Raw genomic sequence first — 18,649 nt, 5'->3', positions numbered from 1 at the left:
TTGACACCAACATGTGGTTATTTCCCCTACTACCTGCCTTATTTTTGCTCTGGACATTTACCTGGCTTTCTACCTTATATCCTATAAGAAGACTCAATTACATAAATGTGGAAAATTCACAGTATCTTCAACCCCAAAACTACACGATCAGAATCTGAACTACAATATCATATTCTGATAACAATCTCCTTTGCTTTCAACCATCACACTCTCATTCTGACCAAACCTGTTCTTGGAGCACAGAGACTTCTCTCTCTGCTTTTTCTACTAGGCAGTTGAGTACTACAGAAAATCTCACGACCATAAATATCCAACAGTCTCCAATTCCAGCAAGCATCTGTAATGCCACTTAACATTCCTTTCACAAGCCCTTGGTCAGCTCTTTTCCACTCCCCTTAGAATATGAGGCCAAACCATTACTCCTTGCCTCAAAGTCCCTACTGCCATCCTATCTTCATTTTAATGAAACAAATTAACATCTTATTACCAAAAAACCAAGACCATAAACCTACCTAAGAGAATTAAAACATCATCCATACAAAGATTTATTCATGAATGTTTACAGCAGCATTCATCATAATAATCAGAAACTATAAACAGTCAAAAGCTCAGTTATTGTATGACTGAATAAACTAAATGTGGTATATCCATACAATGGAAATATTCAGCAATTAAAAAAAAACCCAGAGTTCCTGTTGTGGCGCATCGGTTAACGAATCCGACTAGGAACCATGAGGTTGTGGGTTCGATCCCTGGCCTTGCTCAGTGGGTTAAGGATCCAGCGTTGCCATAAGCTGTGATGTAGGATGCAGACACAGCTCAGATCCAGTGTTGCTGTGGCTCTGGTGTAGGCTGGCGTCTACAGCTCAGGTTGGACCCCTAGCCTGGGACCCTCCAAATGCCACAGGAAGCGGCCCTAGAAAAGGCAAAAAGACAAAAAAAAACCCCAAAAAACAAAAAACAAAAACCCAAAACTATGTATACATACAACATGGACAGAGCTTAAAAATAGTATGATATATGAAATAAATCAGATATGAAAGATGACAAAGGATATCATTCCAATTAGAGGAAATCTCCATTAAAGGCAAATCTATTGAAGCAGGAATCAGATCAGTAGTGGTTTGGGGGCTGAAGATGGGCATGGGGAATAACTGAAAAGTAGTACATGGAAACCTTTGGGAGTGATGAAAATGTTCTAAAACTGGACTGTGGTGACAAACAACTATGTATTTGCTAAAAGAATCACTGACTTGCACACATTCGATGAGTAAATTTTATGGTCTATAAATTGTATCTCAATAAAGTTGTACAAAATATAGGGAATAAATATGATAAAGAGTCACTATTCCTAATAATATGGTCAGGGAAGAGCTCGTGATTAGACGACACTTGAGCAAAGACCTTCATGAACTGAAAGGGTAAGCCATGCAAATGTCTAGGGGAAAGCACTAAAAGAAGAAGGAAAAAGCACAAGGGTCCCAGTGGGAAGCATACCTATAGATCAACGAGAACAAAGGAAGAAAGGGGTAGGAAGCCAGATCACAGAGGTAGTGGGTCAGAAAGTGTAGGGGCATGAAGCCACAATTAGGGATTTGAATTTTACTGACCAAGACAGTAAACAGGATTTTGATCACAAGAGTGGCATGATTTAATATTTTTAAGGGTCTATAAATTGTATAAATCTTTCCAGAGAACCATCTTTTGGTTTTGATTTTTCTCTTATATTAAAGTTGTGGAGTTCCCTTTGTGGCTCGACAGTTAATGAACCTCACTAGGATCCATGAGGATGCAGGTTCAATCCCTCGCGTCACTCAGTGGATTAAGGATCCCGAGTTGCCATGACCTGTGGTGTAGGCCGCAGACACAGCTCAGATCCCAATGTATGCAGAAATTCCTGGGCCAGGCACTGAATGCATGCTACAGCAGTGAACCAAGCCATAGCAGTCACTAGATCCTTAACTAGTATCCTTAACCTGGCCACCAGGGAACTTATTTTCATTTTTAAAAATAAACTTTTTTTTGGTCTTTTTCAGGTCGCACCCGTAGTACATAGAAGTCCCCAGGCCAGTCACAGCCATAGCCACGCGGAATCTGAGCCTCATCTGCGACCTACACCACAGCTCAGAGCAATGATGGATCCTTAACTCACTGAGGGAGGACAGGGATCGAACCCGCATCCTCATGGATACTGGTCAGGTTCCCATCGTAGCTCAGTGGAAATGAATCTGACTAGAAACCATGAGGTTGCAGGTTCGATCCCTGGCTTCGCTCAGTTGATTAAGGATTGAGTATTGCCATGAGCTGTGGTGTAGGTCACAGACTCTGGCTCAGAGCTGGTGTTGCTGTGGCTGTGATGTAGGCCAGCAGCTACGGCTCCAATTGGACCCCTAGCCTGGGAACTTCCATATGCCATGGATTCGGCCCTAAAAAGACAAAAAAATAAATAAATAAAGTGTTAAGTAACACAGTCTACATAACCATGTACAAAACTTCTTAACCATGTTACACTTGTCAAAACTAAGGTGTTAACACTTATATTACTAGTGCCTACACTGCAGACTTTATTCAGATTTTACCAGCTTTTCCACTAATGTATTTTTCCTACTCCAGGGTACAATCCAGGACACCACACTGCATGATTTTTTTTTTTTTTGGCCTCACCCGCAACATGTGGAAGCTCCTGGGCCAGAGACTGAAGCTTCACCACAGCAGTGACCTGACCTGCCACAGTGACAGGGTCCCCAACTTGCTACAAGAGATTTAAAAATAGGAGTTCCCATCGTGGCGCAATGGTTAACGAATCCGACTAGGAACCATGAGATTGCGGGTTCGGTCCCTGCCCTTGCTCAGTGGGTTAACGATCCGGCGTTGCCGTGAGCTGTGGTGTAGGTTGCAGACGCGGCTCGGATCCCATGTTGCTGTGGCTCTGGCGTCTACAGCTCCGATTCGACCCCTAGCCTGGGAACCTCCATATGCCGCGGGAGCAGCCCAAGAAATAGCAACAACAACAACAACAACAACAACAAAAAAAAAAAAAAAAAAAGAGAGAGAGATTTAAAAATAAATCCTGTACTGATTTACTTTAAAGGATAATTTTGGTTGCTTATGGAAGACAGGGTGTAGAAGGACAGAGAGAAAATGAGAGACCAGTAAGGAACTGTTGATAACTACTTGTAGCTGACAAGGAGTGTAGTTTGGCAGTGATGAAGAGTGGTCACATTCTGAATGTATTTTCAAGGTAGAGCCAACAGAAATGAGATTGCATGTGGGATGTAAAAGATCTTTTTCTTGAGAAATCAAATGTGACTCTAAGGTTGTGACCTGAGCAAATGGAATAACAGAGCTTCCATTTATTACAAAGAGGAAGACTCATGTATATCTTAAATTTGAGATAACTAGACATTCATATAAAAATGTTGAGTAATAGATACTTGAATCTGAAGTGATGATCAACATATGTAGGTATTTAAGGACCTGAGATTAAGTGAGATGACCTACAATGTAAATACAAAGAAAAGAAGTCCTAGAACTAAGTGTCCTGGGCATTCTGATGTTTCAAGGTCAGGAAGATAAGGAGATCATAAGAAGGAAGCCACAAATAAGAGTGAGAATAAAGCAGACATTGGAAGTCAGAGAACCAAGAATGTGATATCTTTGAAGCCATGTGAGTGTTTCAAGAAGAAAGAAATGATCAACTCTATCAAACACTATAGAAAAGTTGAGAGAAAGAAAGACTATGAACTTATTACCGGAGTCATGCTTATTAAAGTCCCTGATGATCTTAAGAGCAGTTTCAGGGAAGTGTTGAGAATGAAAGCCTGATTGGAGTGGGTTCATAAGAGAATGGAAGGGAGGAAGTGGAAGCATCAAAAACAGATTAATTTTCAAGGGTTTTGGTATAAGGAGATAGAGAAGTGGGGTAACAGCTGCTGGTGGATTTGGACTATTTGTTTTATTATAAGATGGGAGATATACCTACGTCTCTGTCTTTGAACTCTTTTCTTCCCCTCTACCTGTAATTTTCTTGGTGATCTCATCCAGTTTTATAGCTACAAAATAATATTAATATTCTGATGATTTCACAGTTTATTATCTCCAGCCTGGATCTCCTCCATTAAACTCCAGATTCACACCCAACTGCCTACTCAATACCACTATTTCGATGAAAAATGGTCATCTCAAACAGAATGTCTAAAATTGAGTTCAAATCTTCCCCTCAAAGCTGCTCCTCTTTTAGTTTTCTTCATTTCACTAAAGGCAACTCCAATTTTCCAAATGCTTAGGTAGAAAATCTTGGAGTTATGCCTAACTCCTCTCTCTCCCATGCTCAGCATCCAATCTATTGGTAAATCCTCCTAGCATTAACTTCAAAATATATTACAGGAGTTCCCGTCGTGGTGCAGTGGTTAACGAATCCGACTAGGAACCGTGAGGTTGCGGGTTCCATCCCTGCCCTTGCTCAGTGGGTTAATGATCCGGCGTTGCCGTGAGCTGTGGTGTAGGTTGCAGATGTGGCTCGGATCCCGCGTTGCTGTGGCTCTGGCGTAGGCCAGTGGCTACAGCTCCAATTAGACCCCTAGCCTGGGAACCTCCATATGCCGAGGGAGCGGCCCAAGAAATAGCAAAAAGACAGGAAAAAAAAAAAAAAAATATATATATATATATATATTACAGAATTCTACCCCTTCTCATCACTTCTAGTGTAATCACTCTGATCCAAGCCATCATTATCTTTCCTGTGGCTAGCAAAAAATCTACCTCATTGATTTGTTTCCACTTTTGTCCCCCTCCTTAACTTTATTCTAGCTACAAAGACCTAGTAGACCTTACATATACTCTACCCATCTCTCCCTGGATAACCAGGTAGCTACTGCTGCTGCTTCTCCAGTTCCTTACTGAAATTCATTTTCTCAATGAGGTCTTCTCTGATTATCTTATTTGAAATTGGAACATTACCCTCCTCCTTTATTTTTCTCTAACAGCATTTACCACGAGATCTATTTTGCTAGTTTATTTGTCTGTCTCCTCTAACTAGAATGTAAATTCTCTAATGGGCAGGGATTACAGTTCTTTTGTCCACTCCCATATCCTCAATACCTACAACAGTACCTTGAGAGAGGAAACACTCAGTAAATATTAAATAAATCAATATATTTAAATGCTGATTAAAAAAATAGTAGTAGCTAGAAATCTGGAAGCCATCCTACACTATTTCGTCTTTTCTCACATCTCATTACCTATCAAAACCTAATGAATTTATTTCCTAAATATTGTTAATTGGTCCCTCCTCTTTTTTTTTTTTTTTTTTTGTGGCCGCATCTGCAGTATGCGAGAGTTTTTGAGCTAGGGCTCAAACCCGCACAAATAGTGACTTGAGCCACAGCAGTGACAACACTGGATCCTTAACCAGCCGGCACCAGGGAACTCCATTCCGTCCTTCCTTTTCACCTTCACCATTCTCACTGTCTTTCATTAGAACTACCACAAAAAAAACCACAAAACTTTCCTAAGTAGTCTTCCTGAAATCAATCCTGCCAACCTGAAACCTATTTCCACAATTTGGACAGAGTAATTTCAGAGCTCAAGTCTAAACAAATCACTACTCCACCCCACTCCACTCCTACCCTCAGCTTAAAACACCTTAAATGGCCAGAGTAGGGGTCAGCAAACTTTTCCTGTAGAATGAAAATAGTAAATAGTTTAGGCTGTGAAGGACGTATGGTCTTTGTCAACTACTCAACTTTACTATTAGAACACAAAAGCAGTCATAGAAAATATGTAAATAAATGAGCATGGTTGTGTCCTCCAAATTTTTACTTACAAGAATGGGAAGTGGGCTGGATATGGCCCCTTGATATCGAGAATAAAGTAAAACTACTTAATATAGGGTGGTAACTTATATCTGGTTATCTCCAACTTCATCTCTCAACCTTCACTTCACACTCTGTACTCTACTACAGAAGTGTTTATACGTCCACATATATATCACACCTGTGTACTTTTGTTCACATGCCCTTTCCAACCATCTTCTGGCTAACTCATACTGTTTGAGACCTGGCTCAGACAACATCCTTTCGTAGAGTCCTTCCTTGAACCCTCAAGTTGGGAGACGTGCCCTTCTCCATTCTCTTAAAGAACCCAAATGCATACCTCTATTCTACATTTACTATGTATACTGGATTGAAACTGTTTAAATTTCCCATCACTAGTTTTAAGTTCCTGGTAGGTGAGGATTAGGTCATTCATTTTCCTAACTCAAACATCTAGCATCTAGCAAGCATTCAATAACTGCTTTTTTGAACTGAACTGAAGGTCCCTCTTAGCAATAAAGCTGAAGTAGTTTATTACTGAGAATTACTATTACTATTACTATTACTGAGAATGTTTGATATTATGCTTGGTCAGAAAACAAGTCATCAAGGAGTTCTCACTGTGGCTCAGTGGAAACGAACCCAACTAGTATCCGAGAGGATGCAGCTTTGATCCCTGGACTCGCTCAGTGCCGTGAGCTGTGGTGTACGTCACAGACTCAGATGTAGCCTTGGATCTGGCATTGCTGTGGCTGTGGCATAGGCCAGCAGCTGTAGCTGTAGCTCCAATTTGACCCTTAGCCTGGGAACTTCCATATGCCACACATGTGACCCTAAAAAGCAAAAAAAAGGGGGGGGGCATCAAATAGCAACATGAAGAATATGTTTTAAATAGTTCTTCCAAAATACTTAATTCAATGCCAACACTAGTATATAACAGAGAACAGAGACAAGAATCTTTAAATCATCATGCCAAAACATGAATTAAGACTTACTTCAATCTGAAGAGCCAATTCCACTTGGCTGTGATAAGAGTCTAAAAGTTCTTCAACAGGATGTCTGAAATACAGAACAGTTATTATGGCTGAAAGATACTATAAACAAAAATGATTGTTTTATTTACCAAAATAAATGCATTCACATTCAAAAGTAAAATTTGAGAGCCTGAAATTAACGTTTTAGATGACACACCTTGTCATGACTTCTTTGTAAGGTTTTTCTATTTGATGCAGGTGTTTGTTTAAATCCACAGGCATTTCATCATCTTCTGCCTAAACAAACATATGTATACAAATGTTTACCAAGTAATGAAATCCATTCTTTGGTCTTTCTATTGCCAAATTAAATATGGTTAACTCTATGATAAATTCTTGAAATAAAAGTGATTTTTCAGAACTGAAGCTTAAAATAGTATCAGAATCAAATATTATTTATGAGAGCTCCCACTATGGTACAATGGGGTTGGTAGCATCTCCAGAGCACTGGGATGCAGGTTCGATCCTGGGCCCAGCACAGTGGGTTAAGAATCTGGTGTTGCCCTCAGCTGCAGCATAGGTCACAACTTCAGCTCAGATCTGATCCCTGGCCTGGGAACTCCATAAGCCATGGTGTAACCAGAGAGAGAGAGAAAAAAACTATTATTGACTCAGAAAAAAAGTGATTTAATCTTCTGAAAAAAAAAATTTTAATGGAAAAAAACATAAATGCTTTAAAGTCTAGTTTCTGATATATAAATAGCTCCCAAAAGAAAAGCTGTTCTATACAGAGAGGATAGAGAGCAAAAAACACTTTTAAAGATGGCTGACAACCAAATGAAGGTGAGGTGGGAACAAGACGAGGAAAAGATCATCTGAATCTCTGCATTATGTTTTCAATGATAACCAAATGTTCTTCTACCTTACCCTCAATAAATGAAGTACTAGTCTCTTTTACCATAGTCCTTACTATGCAAAATACTCAAGAACATCATTCCTTAAGAAACTGAAAAGAGAAGTTACCAATGATTGCTAAAATGTACTGAATTTTGTGAAATAGTTTCCACCCAAATAAAACAAATTCTGCCTAACATAGAAGCAAAACCTAGGAAAATAAAGGAAATAGAAAGTAGAAATGACTGATATTTTTCCATCCAAAACTCTACCAAATGAAGAATGATTTTCTTTAGGGGTTAAAATTCATCAAGTATTTATATAGCAATAAAATGGTCTTAATTTCTTGGCATTCTATTTTGCTTTAACCTCAAAAGAAAGAACCATACTTTTAAAACAGGAACTTAGTTATCATTTGGTGAAAAATAATGTTTTTTTTTTTCTCAGTTTGGTGCAAAAGTCAATGTGGACCTTTTTCTCCCTCAAACCATATTTCAAAATCTTTCTTCTTCCTCATTTCCTTGACTGACCCTGATGTTTTCATGGTATAACTTATGTAAAACTATTACAAGCCAAACTTTTATAATTCCTCCACTTTGATTTTCAAACATGTCACTAGCTCTGAATAGTACACCATCTGAACTTCAATGATTAAAAGTCTACTCCCATCTGCTGAAAAAATTTCTGTAGGGGTAAAAAGTTCGTCATTCCCAGTCAAACCCAAAAATCTTGGTGCATGCACAAATTGCAAATTGGCAAATTAACAAAAGTATTCAGATTCAACCAGATGCAATTCAGTTATACAGTACACACTTACTGTTCGGGCCAGATTTTGGCACATTGCACTGAGGGTCAAAAGTTGTAGTTTAATCTCTGTGTCCCATTTTCGACAGTTTTGAATATGTTCATGACTTCCAAGACAATGATTACTGTAAAAAAAAAAAAAATCAATTATTCATCAATGTTATTCGCCTCAAACTAGAAATTACAGAGGTGAGAGTAAAATATAAATTGCATCTGCATCAAAAATTGAAGAGAATGGTAAAATAGAGATTTTTTTTTAACCAAGTGTGAACATTTAAAGAGAGGAATAATTCTACATGAGAAGAATTAAAGCAAAATAGAAAGAAGATGGAGACAAAGAAGAAAAAAAACAAAGAACACTTATAACAGGTTCAGAAAAAGAGTCATATAATGAATACTTCAGGCAACTAAAATCATAGCTGACCACTACATATAAAGTAATACTGCGGAGTTCCCGTCGTGGCGCAGTGGTTAACGAATCTGACTAGGAACCATGAGGTTGCGGGTTCGATCCCTGCCCTTGCTCAGTGGGTTAACGATCCGGCGTTGCCATGAGCTGTGGTGTAGGTTGCAGATGTGGCTCGGATCCCGTGTTGCTGTGGCTCTGGCGTAGGCCGGTTTAGACCCCTAGCCTGGGAACCTCCATATGCCGCGGGAGCGGCCCAAGAAATAGCAAAAAGACAAAACAAACAAAACAAAAACAAACAAACAAAAAAAACAGGAGCGGCCCAAGAAATAGCAAAAAAAGACAAAAAAAAAAAAAAATAAATAAAGTAATACTGCAGGCTACAAAAGGAAAATGGAGTCTACATCATATGACTATTGCCTCTCTGCAGAAAGAAAAAAAACCTAAATTTCATATCAACCCATTACCCACATTCTTCCATTTAAGACTATCAGCTTCCTAAGGGCAAGACCACGTCTTAATTACCTGTGAAATCTTTCTACAGTCTTAGACATGGTATCTTAGACAAAATACATCTCAATATAAGTTTATCAATTCAATCAATTCACTAGGATTCAGTGTAGTTTTTTGGGGGTTTTTGGCTTTTTGGTCTTGGCATTCAGTGGCTTGATGTGGGATCTTAGTTCTTAGACCAGGGATTGAACCTGGGCCGCAGCAGTGAAAGCACCAAGTTCTAACCATTAGACCACCAGAGAACTCCCTGTAGTTTTAAATTATAAATTTAACTTTAAGTGTTCTTTCTTTTTTGTTAGGGTCATGCCTGAGGCATATGGAGGTTCCCAGGCTAGAGGATGAATTGGAGCTGCAGCTGCGGGCCTACACCCCAGCCATAGCAACTAGGGATCCAAGCTGTGTCTGCAACCTACACCACAGCTCAAAGCAACACCAGAACCTTAACCCACTTGGCAGGGCCAGGGATCGAACCTTCATCCTCATGAATACTAGTTGGTTTCATTTCTGCTGAGCCCAGTGGGAACTTCTGAAATGTTTCTAATTTAAGCCATTAAAAGAGAAATTTTCAAAGATGTTGCTCAGTAATTTAATGAATATACTTACTTCTGTAGTACTTCTTCTTGACCACAAACTTTCAGAACATAGCTGCCAACATCTACTTGATTCAAGTCATCATGTACCCAGCAAAGGGCTTGCATTATAATGATTTCTACAGTAGAACTCACTGTAAAAGAGTTAGTCATCATTTTCATTTCACTCATTTAACTTATAAATACTTATTAAGACTGTATTTCTTATAATCTAAAACAGCACTACAAAAGAGAAAGACGATGCAGGTCACATATTAATTTAAAATTTTCTAATAGCCACACTGAAGAAAGTAAAAAGAAAAAGGTGAAGCTAATTTCAGTAATATGTTTTATTTAACCTAACATAGCAAAAATATCATTTCAACATATTGTCAATATTTAAAAATTAATAGGATGTCTTACCTTCTCTTTCAAATTAAGCCTCTGAAATTCAGTGATTATTTTACACTTATAGCACATCTCAATCTATATTAGCCACATTTCAAGTACTCAATAGCCATATTTGGCTAGTGGTTACTGTATTAGACAGGGCAGATCCAAGCTAAGAAAGTCATCTCCCTTTTACAGACTCTTCCAAAAAGGATGACATTAAGCAGTAACTAGCAAATAATTATTTAAACAAAAGCACAAGGAAAAAGAATCACCATTTTATTTCATTTTAAAAATTTATTTACTTATTTATTTTTGCTTTTTAGGGCTGCACGCAAGGCATATGGAGGTTCCCAGGCTAGGGGTCCAACTGGAGCAACAGCTGCCAGCCTATGTCACAGCCACAGCAACATAAGATCCGAGCCGCATCTGCGACCTACACCACAGTTCACAACAACACCAAATCCTTAACCCACTGATCGAGGCCAGGGATTGAACCCTCAACCTCATGGTTCCTAGTCGGATTCACTTCTGCTGTGCTGTGATTTGTGCACCTCCAAATCACCATTTTAAGCATTTGACATTTGCCTCGTAAATTTTCCAATGCATAAAAATATAGCAAGCAGGAAGTATTATTCAATTACCATTCTTTGCAAAAGCTGGATACTAAGATTCTAAACCATTAAAAACTATGATAACCTAAATCAACTACACTTTAAAAAAATTTAAGAAATTGACACAACATTGTAAATCGACTATACTCTGATAAAAATTCTTTAGGAGTTCCTACTGTGACTCAGTGGGAAACAAATCTGACTAGTATCCAGGAGGATGAAGGTTTGATTCCTGACCTTGCTCAGTGGGTTAAGGATCCGGCATTGCCATGAGCTGTGGTGTGGGTCACAGATGAGGCTCGGATCCCGCATTGCTGTGGCTCTGGCGTAGGCTGGTAGTTACAGCTCCGATTCGACCCCTAGCCTGGGAACCTCCATATGTCTCAGGAGCAGCCCAAGAAATGGCAAGAAAAAACAAACAAACAAACAAAAAGGCAAAACAAAAAACAACAATTTTTTTAAAGTAACCTATTTCTATACTTAGAGCTCTTATGTTCAATTCAGAAGACAGTGATTACATTCAAAATTCATGAAAATTAATGGCTTGGCAGAAAACGCCATAAAATCTCTATCTAATACAACAGCTACATTTCTGAACAGTCTCATGCATTGTAACATTTACCATCTGAACATAAAAAGCACTTCTACTATAATACGATTACATTTCTTAACAGATATGTAAACTATAAATATGCACATTTATGAAGAATCAAACAAGCATTTAAAAAAATTTTTAATGAATTACATCTTGATACATTCAGTCATAATTTGATACAAACTAAAATATTTGCTATCAATACTTATCCATGCTTATTTTAATTAAGGGGCTGATTAACCTTTTTTTCCCTTCAATTTTAGTATTAATTCTTACTGTACACTTTGACAAGTTCCCAAACCAAAATTTAAGGTATGTTTATTTTTCTTTTCATTCTTTTTTAGGACCGCACATGTGGCATATGGAAGTTCCCAGGACAGGGCTCAAATCAGAGCTGCAGCTGCCAGCCTACACCATAGACCAGCAACTTGGGATCCAAGCCACATCTGCAACCAATACCACAAGTCTGCCACCTATACCACAGCTCACGGCAACACCAGATCCTTCACCCACTGAGCAAGGGCCAGGGATCAAACCTGCATCCTCATGGATACTAGCAAGGTTCTTAACCCACGGAGTTACGACAGGAACACCTTAAAGTATGTTTAAAAAGACTAACTTCTGGAGTTCCCGTCGTGGCTCAGTGGTCAACGAATCCAACTAGGAACCATGAGGTTGAGGGTTCGATCCCTGCCCTTGCTCAGTGGGTTAAGGATCCGGCATTGCTGTAAGCTGTGGTGTATGTCACAGACGCGGCTGGGAGCCAGCATTGCTGTGGCTGTGGCGTATGCCAGCGGCTATGACTCCAATTCAACCCCTAGTCTGGGAACCTCCATATGCCGCAGGAGTGGCCCAAGAAATGGCAAAAAGACAAAAAAAAAAAAAAAAAAAAGACTAACTTCCTTTAGAATATAAAGAACTGGATTACAATTAGCTTTTCTAGCTAATGTGTCAGGGCTTTGGCCAAGAGCTAGTGATTAACCAGGTTACTCAGCATTTTTCAGAGAAATATATAGTTATAAAGGTAAATTGTTTCCTCACTAATCCAAACCAGAAAACTATCCAATCGAATGCCAATTTTTGGAAAAGTATGACTAATGCATATTAAGTATTTTATCACACCCACAGACACACACAAATTTTCAACGAACACCTAATGATAACAGAGTGAGTTTTAGTAACACTAAGATTTTAAACATTTTCTCCCTAATCAGAGCAAAACATGAATGATCATTGGGGAACTATGAACCTACCATCACACGTAAAGGTAACTGGTAGCTGAAATCCTTCAATTTCAATGGAGACCTTCACGCTAGCATTTTCTCCACATATGTTTCTTTGTGCTGTGACTGGACTTAACAAATAGCCTGGATTTGTGCAGTGATTGGTATATGGAAAGTTGGTCTTCAATCTATTAACAAAAAAGAAGAAATTAAATTCCTTTTTTGAAAGCTGCATTTGAGAGTCCTGAACAAGGCTTTGCATGCTTACAGACATTCAATTCTGTGTTTGTGTCCAATTCTAGAGCTGCTCAGGAGAAGTGCAATGAATGGACCCCTGTCAAAACTCCAAAACATTTGCATTTGCCTTTTAAACAAAAGGAATCCAAGAAAAGTGATTAAGTACCACCAGGATATTTTTAGTAATGTTATCAACATTAACCAAACACATCCTGATACATAGCTTTAAATGAGGTTCTCTACTTGAGATTTTTTGGGAAACAGTATAATTACACAAAAACATTTTTAGGGAGTTCCCGTCGTGGCACCATGGTTAACAAATCCGACTAGGAACCACGAGGTTGCGGGTTCGGTCCCTGCCCTTGCTCAGTGGGTTAACGATCCAGCGTTGCTGTGAGCTGTGGTGTAGGTCACAGATGCAGCTCAGATCCCGCGTTGCTGTGGCTCTGGTGTAGGCCGGCAGCTACAGCTCCAATTCGACCACTAGCCTGGGAACCTCTATATGCTGCGGGAGCGGCCCTAGAAATGGCAAAAAGACAAAAAAAACAAAAACCATTTTTAGTGAACCATTGATAATATAGGTGCTATAGCCCTAAATTATAATTGCCAGAGGGACAGAAAATTTGTTGTCTTTTTAAAATCTTTTTTATGAGATCCTTTTCCCTACATGTTATTTTTGCTTGCTAGTAAAATAGAAAAACATAGACAGTGGGTTTTTACAGTGCTATGAGGCCCTTATTCCTTCAAAGTGATTCCTAAAACTTAGGGACTGCTAAATATTCCCTGCCTGTGAAGTATACTTGGTATTCACAGGCGCAAAACAGTTTAAATTTAAATATATGAGCCTGGTGTACTGCTGTCTCCAGATGCACTTCTATTATCTAAAGACAAAGGAGGACTTGATGCCTTCTTTAAACGTTTTAAACCTGGGTTTCCTTTAACAGACTTTTCTGGAAGTCAGAAGACAAGTTTCAATTCTCCTAACTGCTTTTCATAAGACTATAAATGGAACAAATGCTGGACATTTATCTATTTGTTTTTGCAGAGATAAATTAAAACAATCAAGTCATACGAATGGAACAAAATAGTTTGAATTGACAGTAAATAAGGTTCTGGAAAGGTAACAAGTATAACTGTGCACAGCCTCTAGAATCAGACTACCCAAGTTTAAATCCTGATTTTACCTCTTACTAGTTGTATAAGCTTAGGCAAGTTACTGAATCTCCTTGTTGCTTCAGTTTCCTCTTCTATAAACTGGGGGTACTACTACCACCAAACTCATGGTGTTGTTGTAATTACGTGAATTAAGTTTATTAAGACACTTGGAAAAATGTCTAACACATGGTAAGTGTTATAAGTATCTTGTCAAATGAATGAATGAGTGAATGAATAAATACAGTTTTTACATTGTGATCTTAAGCCCCACAAAAGATCCAATATTAAAAATAATATAATTGGAAAAAAAGTTATATAAAGGAATAAACTTAAATTGATATTGAAAATGCACCTTTAGAAGTAGACACATTATCTTCAACTATGGACTGTTGCCAAGTTTACCCCTCTACAACACAATGACAAGATCTTCATAGGACCTAGCCTAAGATTTTTATTATTTCTCACATACTTGGTATTCTCGTTTTCTACATGACTTGATTTTCACAGCAAATCATGTAACTAATTAACATATGAAATGGTAAAGAACTGGAACTATATCCAAGGATGCTTTCAATTATCAGAAATCCTTAAGGATGATAAAAGAAAAATCAGAAATTCCTAATGATAGCTCAGAAAACAAGAATTTATTGGGACAAAAATTCTAGTGATAAAAGCTGAGTTCCCATCGTGGCTCAGCGGTTAACAAACCCAACTAGCACCCACGAGGAGGCAGGTTCAATCCCTGGCCTCCCTCACTGGGTTAAGGACCCAGTGTTGCCGTGAGCTGTGGGGCAGGTCTCAGACTTGGCTTGGATCCAGCATTACTGTGGCTGTGGTATAGGCTAGCAATCACAGTTCTGATTCAACCCCCCAGCCTGAGAACCTCCATATGCCACAGTATGGCCAAAAAAAAAAAGTTGCACTTATAGAGTTCCCTGGTGGCTCAGCAGATGCGGGATCCAGTGTTGTCACTGCTGTTGCTTGGATCACTGCTGTGGTGCAGGTTCAATCCCCGATCTGGGAACTTCTACATGCTGCAGGCATGGCCGAAAAGAAAAAAGTTGCATTTCATGAACTTTGGGGGGGGGGGATCCTTCATTTCCTTTTTTTTAAATGAATCTTTTACTTTACACAACAATGTGAATGCATTTGATGTCACAGAGCTATACATGTAAAAATGGTTAAAATAATAATTCATGTTATGTATATTTTACCACAGTAAAACAAAAAAAACTTTTAATGAGTCCTTTCTGTCTCTGCTTGACACCTGGAAGATATTCCAGAAAAATACAGCAACTTTCTTTTTCTATAAAATTAATGATTTTTTTTCTTTTTTTCTTTTTTCTTTTTAGGCCTGCACCCTTGGCATATGGAGATTCCCAGGCCAAGGGTTCAATTGGAGCAACAGCTGCTACACAATGCCAGATCCGAGCCACATCTGCAACCTACACCACAGTTCACAGCACCATCGGATTCTTAACCCACCGAGTGAGGCCAGGGATCAAACCCACATCCTCATGAATCCTAGTTGGGTTCATTAACCGCTGAGCCAGGATAGGAATTCCTGATTTTTTTCCTATTCTCATGTTTTTGTTTGCTTTGTGAGAATTCAGAAAAAACTAAGACAGCAATAGATTCCTTCAAGTTGGGGTTTTTTGGTTTTGTTATTAAACTTTTAAACATACAAAAGCAGATTACTCATTATTGATTAATAAACTGATAATTGCTGAGTAAATTATTCATTTAATATATAATAGACCAGATGAGGTATTTTCATGAACACTCTAAGCCATATATTGAAGCTTGATATTCTTAAGTAAAATCAGAAGAACAGAAGAGTTAAAAATGAGGATTGTAGGAGGTTCTGTTGTGGCTTAGCGGAAACGAATCTGACTAGTATCCATGAGGATGCAGGTTCGATCCCTGGTCTTGCTCAGTGGATTAAGGATCCAGTGTTGCCATGAGCTGTGGTGTACACCACAGACAAGGCTAGGATCTGGTGTTACTGTGGCTGTGGCGTAGCCTGGCAGCTGTAGCTCCAATTCAACCCCTAGCCTGGGAACATCCATATGCTGCAGGTGCAGTCCTAAACACACACACACACACACACACACACACACACACAAAGGTTTTAAAAAGTAAAGACAGGAATTCCCTGGTGGCTCAGCAGGTTAAGGATCGGACACTGTCAATGGTATGGCTCAGGTTTGATCCCTGGCCCATGGGAAGTTCCGCATGCCACATGTGCAGCCAAAACTATTAAATAAAGTTAAAAATGAAGGGTTTTAATTGAATTGACACTACCCCATAAGAAATTTGAGTTACCACTGTTTAGAAGAAAATTAAATACAGAGATGAAGTCCTTGAAAACCTATAAGGAATCCTTGGGGCCGAAACACTTTTGTAGGATATAAATATCAGATTGGAACCATATATGAAAAAAGAAAACTAAAGGCTATTCAGAATGACAAGTATAAAGTGTAGTTTCTCATCCTAGAAGACCACAATGAAGCAGCAAAAATTTCCAGTGGTATCTAACATTTCTCTAAGAACTTTCTATGGACCTATTTAAACTAGTAGATATAGCAAGTTTTGTCAATTATGATGAGTATGAAAGGAAACAAAAAATAAAAACTGGAAAATGCAGTAATAATTAAATGTCCTGAATAAAAATATTTTATAGAACTTTAAACTGAAAGAGACCCTTGAGATCGATCACTAGTCCAACCCCCTAATTTCACAGAAGCAAAAATTTTAAAAAAAAAGGGGGAGGGGGACTAAATTCTAGGTCTGCTAGACAGTAGCCTTAACTGTAAACAAATATCATGCTGACAGTCTTACACTATCATAGTTGAATTAAAATAATTAAATGTAGTTATCTTGTGGCACAGTAAGGTAAGGATCCAGTGTTGTCACTGCAGCAGCTTGGGTCGCTGTTGTGGCACAGGTTTTTTATGCCACTTCCTTATGCTGTGGGTGTGGCATAAAATAAAATGAATATTTTAGATTTCAAAAAATAGTGAATTGGCTAAGAGTATAAATATTTGTTTTTAAAACCCATATACTGGAAAAAATAGAAAGTGTCATTAACTACTTTAAGGGACATCTCCTGACCACAATCTCCAAAGTCAAAGGGGAGCAAGAGAAGTTTCTAAACCATGGCTTCAAAAACACCTCTGATTCTCATTTTTCTGAAATATTTGTTGTAATCACATGTTGCTAATGGAAATAAATTACAAAAAGAACTCATTCTCTCTAGTTCATCTGGGGTTTTACATTACGTAAGCCATTTGTGTATCTGTGTGTATATGTGTGTTAAATAAAAATGATTTTAGTTTAGTGCAAAGTTTGTGTAAATAATTTTAAGACTCAATTGCAGGAAAAAAGGCCAAATCACACAAAGCCTAATCTTTCAACTGCAAAGCCTAAATGCAACAGTCATTAAACATAGTCTAAAAGACAGGGCTTGTTTGGGAAAAAATTAAAGGAACTAGATGAACACATAATAGACCATTTCCAAACCATTAAAGTAAAAGATTAGGAATTCCCTTCGTGGCTCAGTGGAAAAGAATCCGACTAGGAACCATGAGTTTGCAGGTTCGGTCACTGGCCTCGTTCAGTGGGTCAAGGATACAGTGTTGCTGTGACCTGTGGTGGAGGTCGCAAATGTGGCTTGGATCCTGCATTGCTGTGGCTGTGGCAGCTGTAGCTCTTAGCCTGGGAACCTCCATATACTGTGGGTGTGGCCCTAAAAAGGAAAAAAAAAAAAAAAAAAGTAAAAGACTATTTCCAAATTGTTAACCATACACACAAAATGGTATAGTGCCATAAAGGCATATGTAATTTCTTTTTTTATTTTTATTTTTTCCACTGTACAGCATGGGGACCAAGTTACACATACATGTATACATACTTTTTCCTCCCATTGTTGTGTTGTGATGTAAGTATCTAGACATAGTTCTGCATGGTACACAGCAGGATCTCATTGTAAATCCATTCCAAGAGCAATAGTTTGCATCCATTAATCCCAAGCTCCCGATCCCAATCCCTTTCTCTCCCCTCCCCCCCAGGGCAGACACAAGTCTATTCTTCAAGTCTATGACTTTCTTTTCTGTGGAAACATTCATTTGTGCTGTACATTAGATTCCAGTTATAAGTGATAACATATGGTATTTGTCTTTCTCTTTCTGACTTATTTCACTCAGTATCAGAGTCTCTAGCTCCATCCATGTTGCTGCAAATGGCATTATGTCATTCTTTTTTATGGTTGAGTAGTATTCCATTGTGTATATATACCACTTCTTCCGAATCCAATTGTCTGTCAATGGACATTTGGGTTGTTTCCATGTCTTGGCTATTGTGAATAGTGCTGCAATGAACATGCGGGTGCATGTGTCTCTTTTAAGGAAAGTTTTCCGGATATATGCCCAAGAGTGGGGTTGCTGGGTCATATGGTAGTTCT

At 38.6% G+C, this 18,649-nt stretch overlaps 1 protein-coding gene across 4 annotated transcripts in view; it reads right to left on the bottom strand.

Moving 5' to 3' along the window:
* The window catches only part of PIK3C2A (phosphatidylinositol-4-phosphate 3-kinase catalytic subunit type 2 alpha), a 195,430-nt gene that overhangs the window by 50,406 nt on the left and 126,375 nt on the right, over window positions 1-18,649 (bottom strand). For all 4 annotated transcript variants that reach the window (XR_014837239.1, XM_021083275.2, XM_085011828.1 and 1 more), the window contains 5 exons: window positions 12,826-12,983; window positions 10,008-10,128; window positions 8,499-8,610; window positions 7,005-7,084; window positions 6,809-6,872 (listed from right to left, as the gene is read on the bottom strand). Coding sequence is in view for 3 of the 4 variants with exons in the window: in XM_021083275.2 (XP_020938934.2) it covers window positions 6,809-6,872; window positions 7,005-7,084; window positions 8,499-8,610; window positions 10,008-10,128; window positions 12,826-12,983 (535 nt within the window). In the remaining variant the exon portion in view is untranslated. The remainder of the gene's footprint in view (window positions 1-6,808; window positions 6,873-7,004; window positions 7,085-8,498; window positions 8,611-10,007; window positions 10,129-12,825; window positions 12,984-18,649) is intronic.

This window comes from Sus scrofa, chromosome 2 (genome assembly GCF_054392235.1).
Source record: "Sus scrofa isolate SSC_HxYL_T2T_F1_AM1 chromosome 2, Sscrofa_HxYL_maternal_Yorkshire_Landrace_v2.0, whole genome shotgun sequence".
NCBI lineage: Eukaryota > Metazoa > Chordata > Mammalia > Artiodactyla > Suidae > Sus > Sus scrofa.
Note: the sequence above shows the minus strand (reverse complement) of the source record. Positions and strands in the feature narration are given on the sequence as shown.